General features: G+C 34.4%; 1 protein-coding gene across 1 annotated transcript in view; it reads left to right on the forward strand.

Moving 5' to 3' along the window:
- LOC114639413 (syntaxin-binding protein 5-like) overlaps window positions 1-15072 on the forward strand; it is a gene marked incomplete at its 3' end in the record, with an annotated part of 222451 nt that overhangs the window by 165120 nt on the left and 42259 nt on the right. The window contains exons 7-9 of the mRNA XM_028788160.1: window positions 3140-3218; window positions 7534-7688; window positions 12683-12755. Coding sequence (XP_028643993.1) covers window positions 3140-3218; window positions 7534-7688; window positions 12683-12755 — 307 coding nt within the window. The remainder of the gene's footprint in view (window positions 1-3139; window positions 3219-7533; window positions 7689-12682; window positions 12756-15072) is intronic.

Here is a 15072-nt window from a genome sequence, read left to right on the forward strand (position 1 = left end):
ATCTATTAACCTTTGTAGGGCTGGATTTATAGAAAGATAGTGTGTAAATTTGGTTTTGTCATGGAATATCTCGGTTTCTCCATCTATAGTGATTGAGATTTTTGCTGGGTATAGTAACCTGAGCTGGCATTTGTGTTCTTAGGATCTGTATGACATCTGTCCAGGATCTTCTGGCTTTTATAGTCTCTGGTGAGAAGTCTGGTGTAATTCTGATAGGTCTGCCTTTGTATATTGACATTTTTCCCTTACTGCTTTTAATATTCTTTCTTTGTTTTGTGCATTTGGTGTTTTGATATAGAAATGGAGGAATTTCTTTTCTGTCCAGTCTATTTGGAGTTCTGTAGGCTTCTTGTATGTTCATGGGCATCTCTTTCTTTAGGTTAGGGAAGTTTTCTTCTATAATGTTGTTGAAGATATTCACTGGCCCTTTAAGTTGGGAATCTTCGCTCTCTTCTATACCTATTTTTTTTTTTTTGGTTTTTTTTGAGACAGGATTTCTCTGTGTAGCCCTGGCTGTCCTGGAACTCACTCTGTAGACCAGGCTGGCCTCGAACTCAGAAATCCACCTGCCTCTGCCTCCCATCTTCTATACCTATTATCCTTAGGTTTGTTCTTCTCATTGTGTCCTGGATTTCCTGGATATTTTGTGCTAGGAGCTTTTTGTTTTTTGTATTTTCTTTGACTATTGTGTCAATGTTTTCTATAGTATCTTCTGCACCTGAGAGTCTTTCTTCTATATCTTGCATTCTGTTGGTGATGATGCATCTATGACTTCTGATCTCTTTCCTAGGTTTTCTATCTCCAGCATTGTCTTCCTTAGTGTTTTTCTTTTTTTTTCTATTGTTTCCATTTTGGTTTTTGGATCCCGGGTGATCAAGTTCAATTCCTTCTCTTGTTTGTTTGTGTTTTCCTATAATTCTTTAAGGAATTTTCGTGTTTCCTCTTTAAGGGCTACTAGCTGTTCACCTGTGTTCTTCTCTATTTCTTTAAGGGAGTTATTTATCTTCTTCTTAAAGTCCTCTATCATCATTATGAGAAGTGATTTTAGATCCCAATCTTGCTTCTCCAGTGTGATGGTGTATCCAGGACTTGCTATGGTAGGAGAATTGGGTTCTGATGATGCCAAGTAATCTTGGTTTCTGTTGCTTATGTTCTTATGCTTGCCTCTCACCATTTGATTATCTCTAGTGCTACCTGTTTCTGACTGGAGCTTATCCCTCCTGTGATCTTGGTTGTGTCAGAATTCTTCAGAGTCTAGCTGTCTCTGTGATCCTGTGATTCTGGGATCCTGGGATCCTGAGATCCTGGGCCTGTCAGAGCTCCTGGGAGTCAAGCTGCCTCTGGGATCCTCAAATCTTGGTGTGACCAAGCTCCTGAGATCCTATGATCCTGGGCATGTTAGAGAGCCTGGGAGTCAAGCTTCTTTTGGATGTTGTGGGACTGGGTGTAGAGCTAGCAGCCAAGGTCTTCTCAGGGTACCGACTTAGACCAGAAGAAACCCATGCCACTGGCTGAGCCGGGATTCCTGCATTTCTGGATCCTGCTGGTCCCAATTACTCCCGGTGATGGGGCTTTGGAGTGTTAGGGGCAGATATTGTGGCCTCCTCACCTATGATCCTGGGTATCTTAGAGCACCTGGGAGTCGAGCTTCTTCTGGATCTCGTGGGACTGGGTGCAGAGGTAGTGCCCAAGGTCTGCTCAGGGCACTGGCTCAGACTGGAAAGCTTTAAATGCAGATTTTTAAATATCTTTTGTCAGCCACTCATTTCTTTCTGGTACATCATAATATCATACTGTATTTTTTATATTTTTATTTAATTCTAATTAATTCTAGGCATATTAGAATTTCATTACTTAAATGTGCCCTAACCCTTAACATAGAGGACTTGGAATATAAAGAATAACAATAATTGAAATTGATGATACTGTTGTTTTAGACAATCTAACATTTAAGCGGGTATTAACAAGCAAAGCAAAAAATAAACAAAAAACACCCAAAACAAACTCTTTCCCCACAGTAAACTGTTAGGGGTAGAGATGGAATATTAATTGTACCTTACAACCTGACTTCAATGCCTGGGACTCACATGGTGAAAGGAGAGAACTAATCATTCCCTGATCTCTGTATGTGTACTGTAGCACATATGTGCCCTTTCTATACACAGTAAATCAATCTTCAACCAATCAATCATCATTAAATTTAAGTAATAACATTTTGAAAATGAAATGGAATGATTTTGTAGACTTGCTGCAATATGAAAGTTTATTTTTACTGTAGACAAAGTATTAAGTATGGTATATATTTTATTGTTTTTTATTTATCTTCTTGTTCTTCTTTTTTTTCATATGAGGGGAGTGAAATAGAGTCTTATGTAACCTATGCTATATTTGAACTTTTAAGTCTCCTGGCTCAACCTCCTGAGTGTTGGGATTGCAGTAAAAAATAACATATTTCTAGTAATAGTATATTTTATTATGCATGTATGTTTCTTAAGTCCTAAACTTTATTTTTGAACATAAATAACTGAAATAACTTTATAAGAAATTACATTCATATTTAGAGAATTCAAAGCATCAAAAGTGACTAATAAATGAACATTTGTAAGATTACATGTTTGAATTATATAAGAATGAAGCTTATAAGTAGCGTTATTGATGATATAGCAGTCCATTGATATGAATCTAAAGCTATGAGCTTAACATTAGAATGCATAGACTTATGTGAAATACAGGTACTTTAAGAATAAGTCAATATCTTTAAATTAAGACCTGATGTTACTATGCCTTAACTCATCAAATTAACCAGTTTAATAATATAGAAGATCTAAAATAATAAAAATTATTCCTAATGTAATTATGATTGATAAAAATATAAAATATTTCTTATGCTATTCTCTTCTGAAATCTACAATAAAACTATCCTTGAGCCTTTGGGTTCAGTTGTATTTCTATCACCTGTTATAGTGTAAACTGTTCAAGGATTATTATTGTGGTGTAAAAAGTTGCATAAACCATTCCTAGGGGCTTGTAGAATTCTTGTTTAATTATGTTATCATTCGAAGTTTATATTTCTTAATTTAAATTTAAAATTTTTCATGGATCAATATAATTTAAATTATATTTAATTTTTTTTCACTAGGAAAAAGTCAAAGAGAAGGAAGAAAGTCTGAGTCTTGTAAACCAATTCTTAAAGTAGAGTACAAAACGTGCAGGAACAGGTATGTGGTTGTACTTTGTGAATATGTGATATATCTAAGGGATAGGAGAAGGAAAGCAATTGTTAATGATTTGTTATATTGTCATATAATTATAAATTATTAATTATCTAGATCAGTAATGTAATTTATTGATTATTATGAATATTGAAAATAACAAATAACTCATTCTATTTATATTAGCATCATATATATCAATTCTAATAATTGAGGACTTTTGAACCATTTATAATACTGGTAGCATATTTATTAAGCTAAATCTATGCATCTGTTGATATTCCTTATGAGATTTAAATACATAACCTGATCACTCTGAACTTAGGATCTTACATTTTGAAGTTGGAAAGTTAAACTTTAGTTGGAGTTATAACGTTATTAATGTTGTCATAATGGAAAAAACCTAAAATTTAAGATAAAATAACATTTGATATAGTTTTGTTACATTTATAGATACTATATCTAGTACTTCTGCATAGTTTTTAAATTTACATTAATCACTAATGGAAAATTTCCACCCAAAATGTAAACTTGTGTGTGTGTGTGTGTGTGTGTGTGTGTGTGTGACTTGTGTGTGTTTGGAAGAGCATGCTACAAAGCTTATGTGAAGGTCAGAGGACAATTTTATGGAATCAGTTCTTTCCTTCCATCTTTAAGTGGGTTCCAGGGATCCAACACAGGTGCCAGGCTATGCATCAAGCATCTTGACCTGCTGAGCCATCTTCTCAGCTCCTAAACATTATAACCATAAACTGAAAAATTCTACTTTATGTAAGATTTACTTGCTCACACTGCAATTTGTTTTTGTCATCATAGATACAATTGGGTTTGTAAAACTTCTTCTAAAGTTGTAATAGTATAAAATCATGATAAATTAGCAACATTTCTTTATCAGGCCAGTTTAATATAGTATAAAGTAATAAAATATTACAAATTTTATTTTATTTGGATGGAAACAAAATTTTACATAATTCTCTTCTAAATAACATTTATTACTAGAACTTTTCTTCAGCCTTTTTTTCAGTAGTATTTATATCACCTGCTATATAATATAAAGTCTAAGTACCACTGAGGTTCAAGAAGCTATATTAATCATCCCAACAGCTTCCAAGCAATTGGATTTGGGTTTTCCTTTTCACTTGCTTATTTTTTCAAAAGATTTTTTTCTCTATTTCAGTCTTGGGCTGACCTATAGACTCTTAATAATAACCATTGAATTATCAATTAGTATTCAGCCTCTTCTATAGATTGCAAATCTTGAAAATAAAGCAGCAAAATGAGAACAAAGAGTGTCATGGGATGCCTGGGGAATTTTTCCATGACAAATTTTATGATCCATGAACTTTATGGCTTCTATTTTGCTACAAAATTGTCATTCTGAAAATGTTCTCCTATGAAATGCTCTACAATATTCAATTTGTTTCCATTGGTTTTAACTATATATCACACATTATGTAATTTGATTTGTGTGCTAAAAAAGAAATTACTGCCAGTGTTTGAATGTATTAGGCTCTAGTAAGCAGCAACCAAGACAAACACTGCGTCTTTTAAACGAGAAGTAGTACTGTAGAATTTTGCTTTAGGGGGAGAGAAAGGGGCAAGAGTATATAGTTAGGCTGTAAATATTACCAAATATCTATTAATCAGGTTTGAGAAAATTAAAAATAAAAAAAGAAGAGACCAAGCATTTAAATGGGGGCTTGCTTGCAATGTTTGAGGGTTAGTCTATGATCATGATGAGAGGAAGGAAGTATGGCAGCAGGCAGGCAGAGGTGGAGAAGCAGCTGAGAGAATATCCTGATCCACGGGCAGCAGGCAAGAGAGACAGCTGAAACCTATTCCAACAAGGCAGTATCTCCTAATTCTTCTAATCCTTAAATAGTTCTACTCTAATTTGACTAACATTCTAACATGTGAGCCTATGGAAGCATTTTCATTCAAAACACCACAGAAACTTAGAATAAAAATGATATAGATTTCTGGCAAATAGAAAATAGTTATGAAAACTAAGTAAAACAGCCCAATGTGGGGGCTTGGAGAGATGGCTCAGCAATTAAGAGTACTTACTGCCTTGCAGAGGACCTAGATTTGGCTCCCAGCATCCACATGCCAGCTCATGATTGTTTGTTACTCCAGTTTCGTGGACTCTGATACAGTCTTCTGGCCTCTTCATGCTCCTGCGTTTACACAATACACACAAATTCATACAAAAACACACATATAATTTTTATGAAAAATAAACAAAACTCTTAATCCATGGTATACCTATATTCACTACACAATTTTATTGTGTGTACTTAAAGTTTACAGTGCATGTTATTGGATAGATGGAACTTCTTCAATGGTAGGGAATATGCTTTCTAATAGCAGATTAAGGGGTTTTCACTCACTTTGTCAAATCACTAATTCTCATCCCCAATGGAAGACTCAGGGAACAGAAGAGCCCTTGGCCTGATAATTAAAGTATTGAGTAAAATAAATTTTAAAGAAAAATCAGAATAGTTAATTTATATGTAAATGTAATCGAAATATTAATACTCATATTGTTTTTGTTGTTTTTACTTAGCATAAGATTAACACATGATTGCACAATACAAAATGAAAAAGAGGAGATACAGTGACTTGCAGAGACAAGCAACTTCTTAGTTTAGCCAATAGAGAGTGAAAATGGGTTACTTAGAGGAACAGACTTTCAAAGGACTGATGTAAAGAGTCTCTAGTTCTTTTTAAAATGCATTTGGAGAGGACTACTTTCAATTAGGCAATTATATCCTGAAGATGCTTCTTTACTAGCACAAAATGTGCATTGATTTAAAAGAAGAAAAATGAAATGTTATGAAACTATAGGCAGCTTTAATATTTATAACTATTGAAGGAAACCTGATTGGGTTAGTCACTTCATGCCATTTTAACATAGTACAGGAATAAATATTTTTTTTCTATTTTTTTTCGAGACAGGGTTTCTCTGTGTAGCCTTGGCTGTCCTGGAACTCACTCTGTAGACCAGGCTGGCCTCGAACTCAGAAATCCACCTGCCTCTGCCTCCCAAGTGCTGGGATTAAAGGCGAGCGCCACCACCGCCCGGCAGGAATAAATATCTTAAGGTTGAAAGACCTATTTGGCTTTGGTTGCAGAAGGCTCTATTATTGGCTGACTTCATTTATTTTAGTCTTATGTCAAGACAAATTAAAATCATGGCAGAAAGGCACACATAGTAACGTAGCTTACATTATATCAGCCAAGAATCAGTGAGAAGAGAGGAAGTCTTGCTTGGTACCCTTTCTCATTCTTCCTTCCTAGACAGCAGACTGTTGGACAGCACTGCCTGTACATTCAGCACAGGTTTTGCCTCACAGCTTTTAGTTGCTAGTCCACATGGCAGTTGTCTCTGTAAATACTCTACTAGACATATACAGGAGTGCATTTCTTAACCCGGCCAAACATTCTCAACACAAACAAGTTATGGACCGAACAGCAGGGGTGTGTGTGCATGCATGTGTGTGCGCGTGTGTGTATGTGTGTGTGTGTTTCTGTGTGTCTGTATGTATATGTGAACAATTAAAGAAAAAGAGCCCCTAATTTGAGCAAGAGCAAAGAAGAGTATGTGAAAGAAGTTGAAAGGAGAAAGGGGGAAGGGGAAAATGATGTAATTATATTTTAACGTCAAAAATAAAGTATTAAATAAAGTAATAACTAAAATTTTATGTGGATTTACTAGAGCCAGATAAAGCTAGCTTGCTAGGTATGCATAAAGTTTTGTATGAGATATTTTTCTGTTAAATTATTATTCATCTACATATTATTTTTTTCTCTCCTCATAAAACTCTTGCTACAGAAGCTTCACTATCTAGAATTTTTATCTTTTCACTTACCATTATGAGGTTTCCACTGTGATATTTAATTTTATATTAAAATTTGATTCCTTTTCATCTTAGAAATTTGGGTTCCAGATACTTACTCATTAATTGAATATTATAACAGAAATTTATGTTCTAGTGATAGTCATATAGAATTTGGTAGCTAAATTTGTGCATGTATGTGCCTTTGAGAGTCAGTGAGTATTTCCACTTTCTACCATCTTGTCTTTCCTCAGTGCTACCCAAATATCTTTATGCTCACTCATGAATTATTTTCATAACTAGAATATAGATCCAGAAAAGGGAGGATGATAAAATAGTCAATTGTTGGTTGAAAGCTAGAGTTGGAAAGGCCATTTACATTGTAGATAATCTCCTCTGAACCTATCATTTAAAGACTTATGTTTTGACTTTGTGTTGTTTTAAAGAATGTAGTCTCATTATCCCCTTTCTTCCCTGTGTAGTGAACCATTTATAATATTCTCTGGTGGGCTGTCATATGACAAAGCTTGCAGAAGGCCAAGTTTAACCATCATGCATGGAAAAGCAATTACAGTACTTGAAATGGATCATCCTATTGTTGAATTTCTAACTTTATGTGAAACGCCCTATCCAAATGGTAAGTGAATAAAATGAAACATTTAATTTTAGAAAAAAAATCATTTTTTGAAATGACAAATTCCTAATGAAATTAAGGTTAAATATTTTCAGTTTTGGCAGCAGACATCCACTGTGGTACAACCCCTGTGAGCTACAGTTGCTGGCGCAGGTTCTGCACTTGCACCTACTTGGCAGACTGGAAGTAAGACAGATGTAGTGCAGCAGTGCTGGCGTTTCAGGTTCTAATATCAGGTAAGTGCTTTAAACTTTGATAAGGATGGTGGAAGCTGAGCTGGGAGGGTCCGATAGGGGTCCAGGGTGAAGTCACTTGGGGAAACTGAGGTCTCCTAATAGTCTCTCCTAGACCAGCTCCACCCATCCCATCCCAATGCCAATCAAAGTTAAAGCACTTACCTGATATCAGTGATCTGTAACTCTGGTGGTGCTGCATCTCTTTCACATCTGGCTTTGCTTCAGATGCAGCTGCAGCACATCTGATTACTTTAGGATTGCTGATGTATGGTCAGTGATTTATTTTAATTTGGACAACAGTCATAAGACCATCAGGAAGAAAGATGTATGTATATCTTTATTATCTTAAATAAAGATACAAAACCCTTTGTAAACATAAAAATTAGTCTAAACTCATATAAAAGTAAAATCTAATTGTGATAAAGTATTTTAAGAAAATTTAAAAAATTAAAATGGTTAAAATATAAACCATAAACATGAATTTATGATGAAAACAATATTAATACACATTGCTACATTTTCAAAAGGGGACTTATAGATGTAGGACAAAGACTACTGGACTTGGGACAAAATATTTGGGTTTATGATTTACTTTGGCTACTAAGATACTTATATGTATTGTTTATCATGTATATGGAAAGAGAATAATATTACCCCAATATGATTAGTGTAAAGGAAAAAGAACATATTTTTTAACTATGAAAATATGTATGTTGTGTTCAGTTGCTAAATATTTTTATTTCCTTTAAATTATTTAGCTTCATATTTAGATATGTAATAAATAACAATCAACATAGAAATTTATTTCCACAGTTACCAGAGACAAATAATCTGTATTTTTAAATAATCAACATATATTAATTAATGTTACTGTGGCCTCATACTACAAAGACTTGTTGAACTTAGAGACATATGATCATAATCTGCACATAAATTGCATAAAGTCTGATTGGATCAATAAAATAAATGTGAATTTTTGAGTTGAAGTAATGCATGATTACAGTGCTGAGTCACAAAGTTTATAGGATAAATAATATTCTATTTTATAGAATGGTTAAATGACTGAAATGTTTGTGAAATTTCTCATTGAAAAACAGGACTTGAGCATAACTTTTGAGAATATTAAGTAAAGGTTTTACAAACTGTGGGTTTGAGAAGGTCAATTTAGAAGAAAGCTTCTAAGCTTTTAGAAGATGTTTGGGGAGATACAGAAAAACTCTGAAGAAAATACCAATATGAAAGAAAGCACTAGTCTTAGTAGAGTTTGTCCAACAAATAGGTAGGTTTCAAGAGAAACCCTCAAAATCCAAACTGCAGCAAAGACATTTGTAAATAGTATTTATTTAATGTAACTGGGTGTGCTGTTTTACTCATGTAATCTCACAACTGGAGAGACAGGAAGCAAGAGGATTGCTATGAGTTCAAGGCCAGCCTGAGCTACATAGTAAGCTTTAGTTCAGCTTGTGCTATAGTGTGTGCGAGACATTGTTTCAAAAAAATCAAAAACAAAACAAAATTTAAATGCAAACCATTTCAGGTTTCATTCACAGTCACAGGCTGTTTTGTTTTGTTTTTATCATTTTAAATTTATTACTTTCCTACCACTGTTTCTCCTTCCTCTTTCTCTCTAGTTCCTTCCCCCTACCCAAGCCCTACCCTAGCCCTCACACCTGATCTACTCCTCCTCTATTTCCCTTCAGGAAAGGGAGGCCTCCCATGGATATCGACCAAACAAGAGTTATCAAGTTGTAGTAGAGGGGAAATGCCTAGTCTCAGAGGTTTTCTTGTTGTTTTTTATTTTTTAAAGAAAGAATAGTAAGATTGAGTAAGGTCAATAGAGAGAAAAACTAGAGAAAGTATTTTACAATATTTATTCATGATTTATCACAATTTAAATGTTCTTTGGAGTTGTGAATATGGATAACAACAGTTAGAAACACCTCGGAAGGGAATGTGCAGGAAACAGAAAGAAAAGTAAAAATACAGAAAAAAAAATCTAAAGTTAGAAAAATTCCTCCAATCAACAGCATTGAGATATATCTGAAATAGGAGTTCAGAATCTATTGTTGCAAAGATCAGACATTATATGCCTTGTGCTTGTAGTCTTCTGAACATCAGCAGCAATGCAAGGATGATTTATAATGATTTTAATAAAGTATAAATCTGCTGTTATGCATATTCCCCACAAATTGATTAATAAGTCTATTTTTCAGAAAACTGATAAAGACAATTGCACTTTTCATTTGTCATGTTTAAGGAGAAGCGGTTTTATGATACTCATGATACTATGAATATATTAACTACTCAAATGTATTTTAATTATTCAAACTCTAGATATATCAAAGCACCAGAAAAGAAAGCCTACAATACATAATTCAGTTTTTCACAGCCTTTCTAGACTCATCCAATGCTATTTACCTTATTAATTACTTTCTTCAGATATACATATACATTATCTTGTTTTTCCTACAAACTACAGAAGACTCTATGTACTTTCTTGTTAATATATTTTAATTGTTAGGTAATAGGGATTTAATCTTCTTATAGCTATATAGTGATAAATGTCATTCTCAGACTAAACCAAGTTATTAATAGTTTTAATACTTTTATGACATCTGATGATTTAACTAATTTCCATAAAACTCAAATGCTTTAACACTGTTAATTGGATTATTACCTAGAGTAATAACCATAATCAGAGTTTGCCAGTTCACATCTATATTTAGTTGGGCAGTCATCTCTAAGCCTCTCAAATGATGCAGTTCTCTTCAGAATAATAATTATGATAGAATATTGCACCCTTTAGTGGTAGGAGCAAGGGTTAAGAGATGAGACACACAAACCTAAAAAGGTAATATAGTTGCTATCTATTAGCTATAAATAATTTCATGTGTGCTCTTCATATCACTTTTGTAACAGTGTAAGGGAGTTATAATTGTGGCATTTCAGTGGAAAAGGAACTTCAAGTCAATGAGTGTAAGACAAAACTTTTAGTAAATGATAGGTAAAGCATAGAATTCAACGTAGATTCTTAAACAATTCTTTAGTAGCTGTCACAATATACAAAGGACTTTTGTGAAAGTAAGACTTCTGCTTCAAGTTTTATTTTTGCGGGAACAATAATAACTTTTGACAGATGTAACCATCTAAAATTTTAATTTATTATTGACTTTAATTCATATATGATAGTGCCTCAGCTATTTTATCTTCTAATGCTTGATATAAACCTAGCCTATGATTTTCCTAAGGAGAGCTAGAAAAAAGAAAATAAGGAGTCATATGGAACCTTAGTGTTCTAAAACCCAAATTGTATTCAAGCAATGCTGAGAAACTTAAAACAGCTCTAGAGATAGAATGGGAAAGTCTCAGTATGAGAACGGTTTGGGCATTGACCTGTAGCGGATGACATACTGTCATATAGATGATTACTTGAACACCAGAGAACCCTTGTTCTCATTCAATTGGTTTGCTTTTATGTTTTTTTTTTCTCATGTGAATGAGGTCTGTAAATGAAAACTTGAGTAGGCACAGTAACTTCAGTCTGGAAGTTACTCTGAAGGCTGTCTACCCCAATATTTAAATTTCCCACTCAAGACTTGAGTCTTCTGTAGAAAATACCTGCTGGGTGATTATTGAGTTTCAAGTAAGTTATTTTCAAACTAGACAGTCAGACCTGCTGGTATAATGAAAATGAGCCAGAAGTTAGAGTCAAAAGTCCTACGTTGAAATTATAGCAAACTACTGGTTGGTAATCCTATGCCCTTTTGGATGTGCTTTCTCAACACTATGGAAAAAAAATAACACTTGTAGCTACAGAGATTCAGAGATCATATATATATATAAAGTTTTCATGAACATAGTTTCTTTAATCGGAGAACATCTTTTTCACTGTGGGTTTCTCCATGAGTCCTTTATTGTAAATGAAAAGCAATGCTTTCTTTGACTCTGAGCTAAATCACGGCTCCCTGTCCAAAAGCAAATTACATTTTACACTATTACCATCACTTTCTCATAATTCCTTATTTCTTCACTTGTTCACATCTTGTATACTTCCCTAGAGCAAAAGATCTATAAGAAAGATTTATTGTCAGTCTTTTTCTCCATATAGCCTTTGGATTTTGAGACAGTTTCTGGGATATAATGCAAGAAGAATAGGAGAGAAAGGAATGATGGAAAGCAGGTTGGATTTTAGAAACTTGAAAATCTTAGATTACCCCACTCTGTTTGCTTTTGTAGGCTTGTACTCCTGAACACAAGAAGTAATGTATAAGAGTATGCTAAGACATATTGTCTTAAAGAACACATCTAGCCATAAGTGGTTTATTATCATAGTGAGGCAATTGGGTATCATATCCCAGAGAAGCAGAGTTAGTGCAGTCTTGGTTTGTTTCCTAGTAGGCAGGAGAAAGATCTAAAATACTAAGGTTATGAATATGATAGTCATCATAAGGTTGAGGTGATACCCTTACTCTCTTCCAATAGCCCCGGATGACTATCGCTCCATGATTTTAAAAATATATTTTACTATGCCCTAGACATAGGTCATTTTTTTCTAGTTCTGTTAGAGATTTTAACATTATATTTATCAAATACAACATGTTTTTTATTAAAGTACTCTTTGCCACTCTGGCTCATAATTTGTTTTCTTTTTTTTCATCATTTAAATAAGATCTCTATATGAGATAAAGGAAATGCAGTGTTGATGGTTTAAATAAAAATTGTGTTTATGGAAACTTTTCGATGTTTTTCTTTGTGTTGTAGAATTTCAAGAACCCTATGCTGTTGCTGTACTTCTAGAGAAAGATCTCATCGTAGTTGATCTGACACAAACCAAGTAAGTTGTTCATAAGTGCACCAGATACTTTTAAATTCTTTTCAGCACAATAAAAATGCAGGAGCACATTTTAGATAATTGGCAGCGGTCTTCTCTAGATAGAGTTTTCCTTACATCAAAATTGTCTTGCTAATGTTATGGAAATGCAATTTGGTTAAATGATGAAAAGCAAACCAGGAGAGTTTGGGTAACCAGAAAATTGGCAGTCATTTTAAAAGCAGCATGGTTGTTTGGACACAGCATGTGGACACCCAAAACACAAGGAATCACATTTTTTTGCCTTTGCCTTAAGCAAAAGCAGTTGTTAGAAAAGCATGTACAGTGTAACAGTTGACCATCTGTTAGTCTAATTGACTTAGGGAAAACTGATAAAAGAAAATTACACACACTGAAACTATTTTGGGACTATCACACCAGACAGTTCTGAAGCCTTGGATTTTTAGGGACAGAAATTGGAATCTACCTTTTACTTCTATTTTGAAACGAGGGAAATATATAATAAAAGGTGAAAGAAAATTGTTTCATTCCTGAGACACACACCTATCAATTTCAAGTCTACTTTTACAGTCAATATAAAGGAGTAGAATACACCACAGTAACAGCAGCACCTTTTATGTCTTCAGGTCATGTGTATCCTCTTTTTAACCTGCTTTGCTCTCCGTATGACACCTGTCTCCCCACTCATGATCCCTTTCTAGTTTCATCACATGTGCATATACTTACTCAACTTAGACTCTCTAAGAGAAAACATGTAGTATTTCTCCAAGTTTGACTAGTATGATTACCAGGACCTTTCATTTTCTTGAAAATGTCATGATTTCATTTTTATTTAAGATAAAAATCTAATTTGTATAGATAATGTATTTAATTTATTCATCTGTGTTATCCACTGAATTTTAGAACTACCCATTGAGGGGCTGGAGAGATGACTCAGTGATTAAGAGCACTGACTGCTCTTCCAGAGATCCTGAGTTCAATTCCCAGCAACCACATGGTGGCTCACAACCATCTGTAATGGGATATGATGCCCTCTTCTGGTGTGTCTGAAGACAGCTACAGTGCACTTATATAAATAAAAATAAATTAAAAAAAAAGAACTATTCATTGGAACCTGATAGAATCATCAATGGACACACAAAGTCAATGGCTCTCCTTTCCCCTAAATCTATCAGTGTTGAAGTAATTATTTATATCTGCCTCTGGCTCAGGCCGACTATATAAGCTTCGTCAGCTCTGCCTAGCTCAGCCACCATGTTCCATGACCAGAGGCCACGTGCGCACAGCAGCTAGAACCGGCTAGCCAGAAACACCAGCCCTGCCACCACGAAATGCCAGCATGGGAGATGGCTCTGCCAATCTTTCACGCTGTCTTCGAAAGGCTGGGCATTGCCCAGAGCATCCCACCATCCATGCAGGCCCAGTAAGAAAGATGAGACTCTAATGCTTAAAGATTAATCAAAAGCTTATATATTTGGTAATGATCAGTAACAAGATACCCATACAATCAGAAGTGTAACCCAATACCCAACTTAGATATACCAACTACCTTTGACTGCTACAGACACATGAACATCCACCTCCATTCTCTCTCTCTCTCTCTCTCTCTCTCTCTAAAACTTCTCTTCCTTTTCCTCTTCTCTTCCTTATTCCTCTTCCTCTTCTACTCCTAACTCCTCCCACATTAGCTCCTTCTACATATCAATAGCAAATAGTCCAGTGGTGAGGAACAGAGCTTCTTGAGACCCTCTTCTAGGCGTACTAGACTGTTAACAGTTCTATTCTATGCATACTTAGTGAAGTTAGCCTTGGTTGCTTTAAGTTTGTGGTAGAAATAGCTGAGTCTTACCACAAGATATCATTATAACCTTCATCTATCATATCGTATCGTATTGTATCATATCATATATCAACTCTTACATCCTTTTACATTTCAATTCTATTTTCAGTGTTCCATGAACTAAAGACAAGTTGGTATAAATGTCTTATTTAAGGCTTAAGACTCAGCCATCATGTGTTGTTAGTACTCTGTGCAGCTAGCTTACATCTCTGTTTTAATGTACAGTTCACTGGAGAGATTAAGACTGACAGTAGTGTACTATTATGGGTATAAACAAATATTTTTAAAAGTAGTTTGATCTATGTCAATTGCTAAGCATCAGTATCCTGTTCGTTCCTTGAGATTATGATCTCTATAGCAATGATTATTTGATCAGATTTACAGAAATAGACATGGATTCTTTCCTGTGGAGTGAGTCTCAAATCCAATCAGAAGTTGTGTACCTGCAGAATGGATGCTTCAACTCACTTCTAACTTGAT

Source organism: Grammomys surdaster, unplaced genomic scaffold (genome assembly GCF_004785775.1).
Source record: "Grammomys surdaster isolate TR1022 unplaced genomic scaffold, NIH_TR_1.0 125704, whole genome shotgun sequence".
Classification (NCBI taxonomy): Eukaryota; Metazoa; Chordata; class Mammalia; order Rodentia; family Muridae; genus Grammomys; species Grammomys surdaster.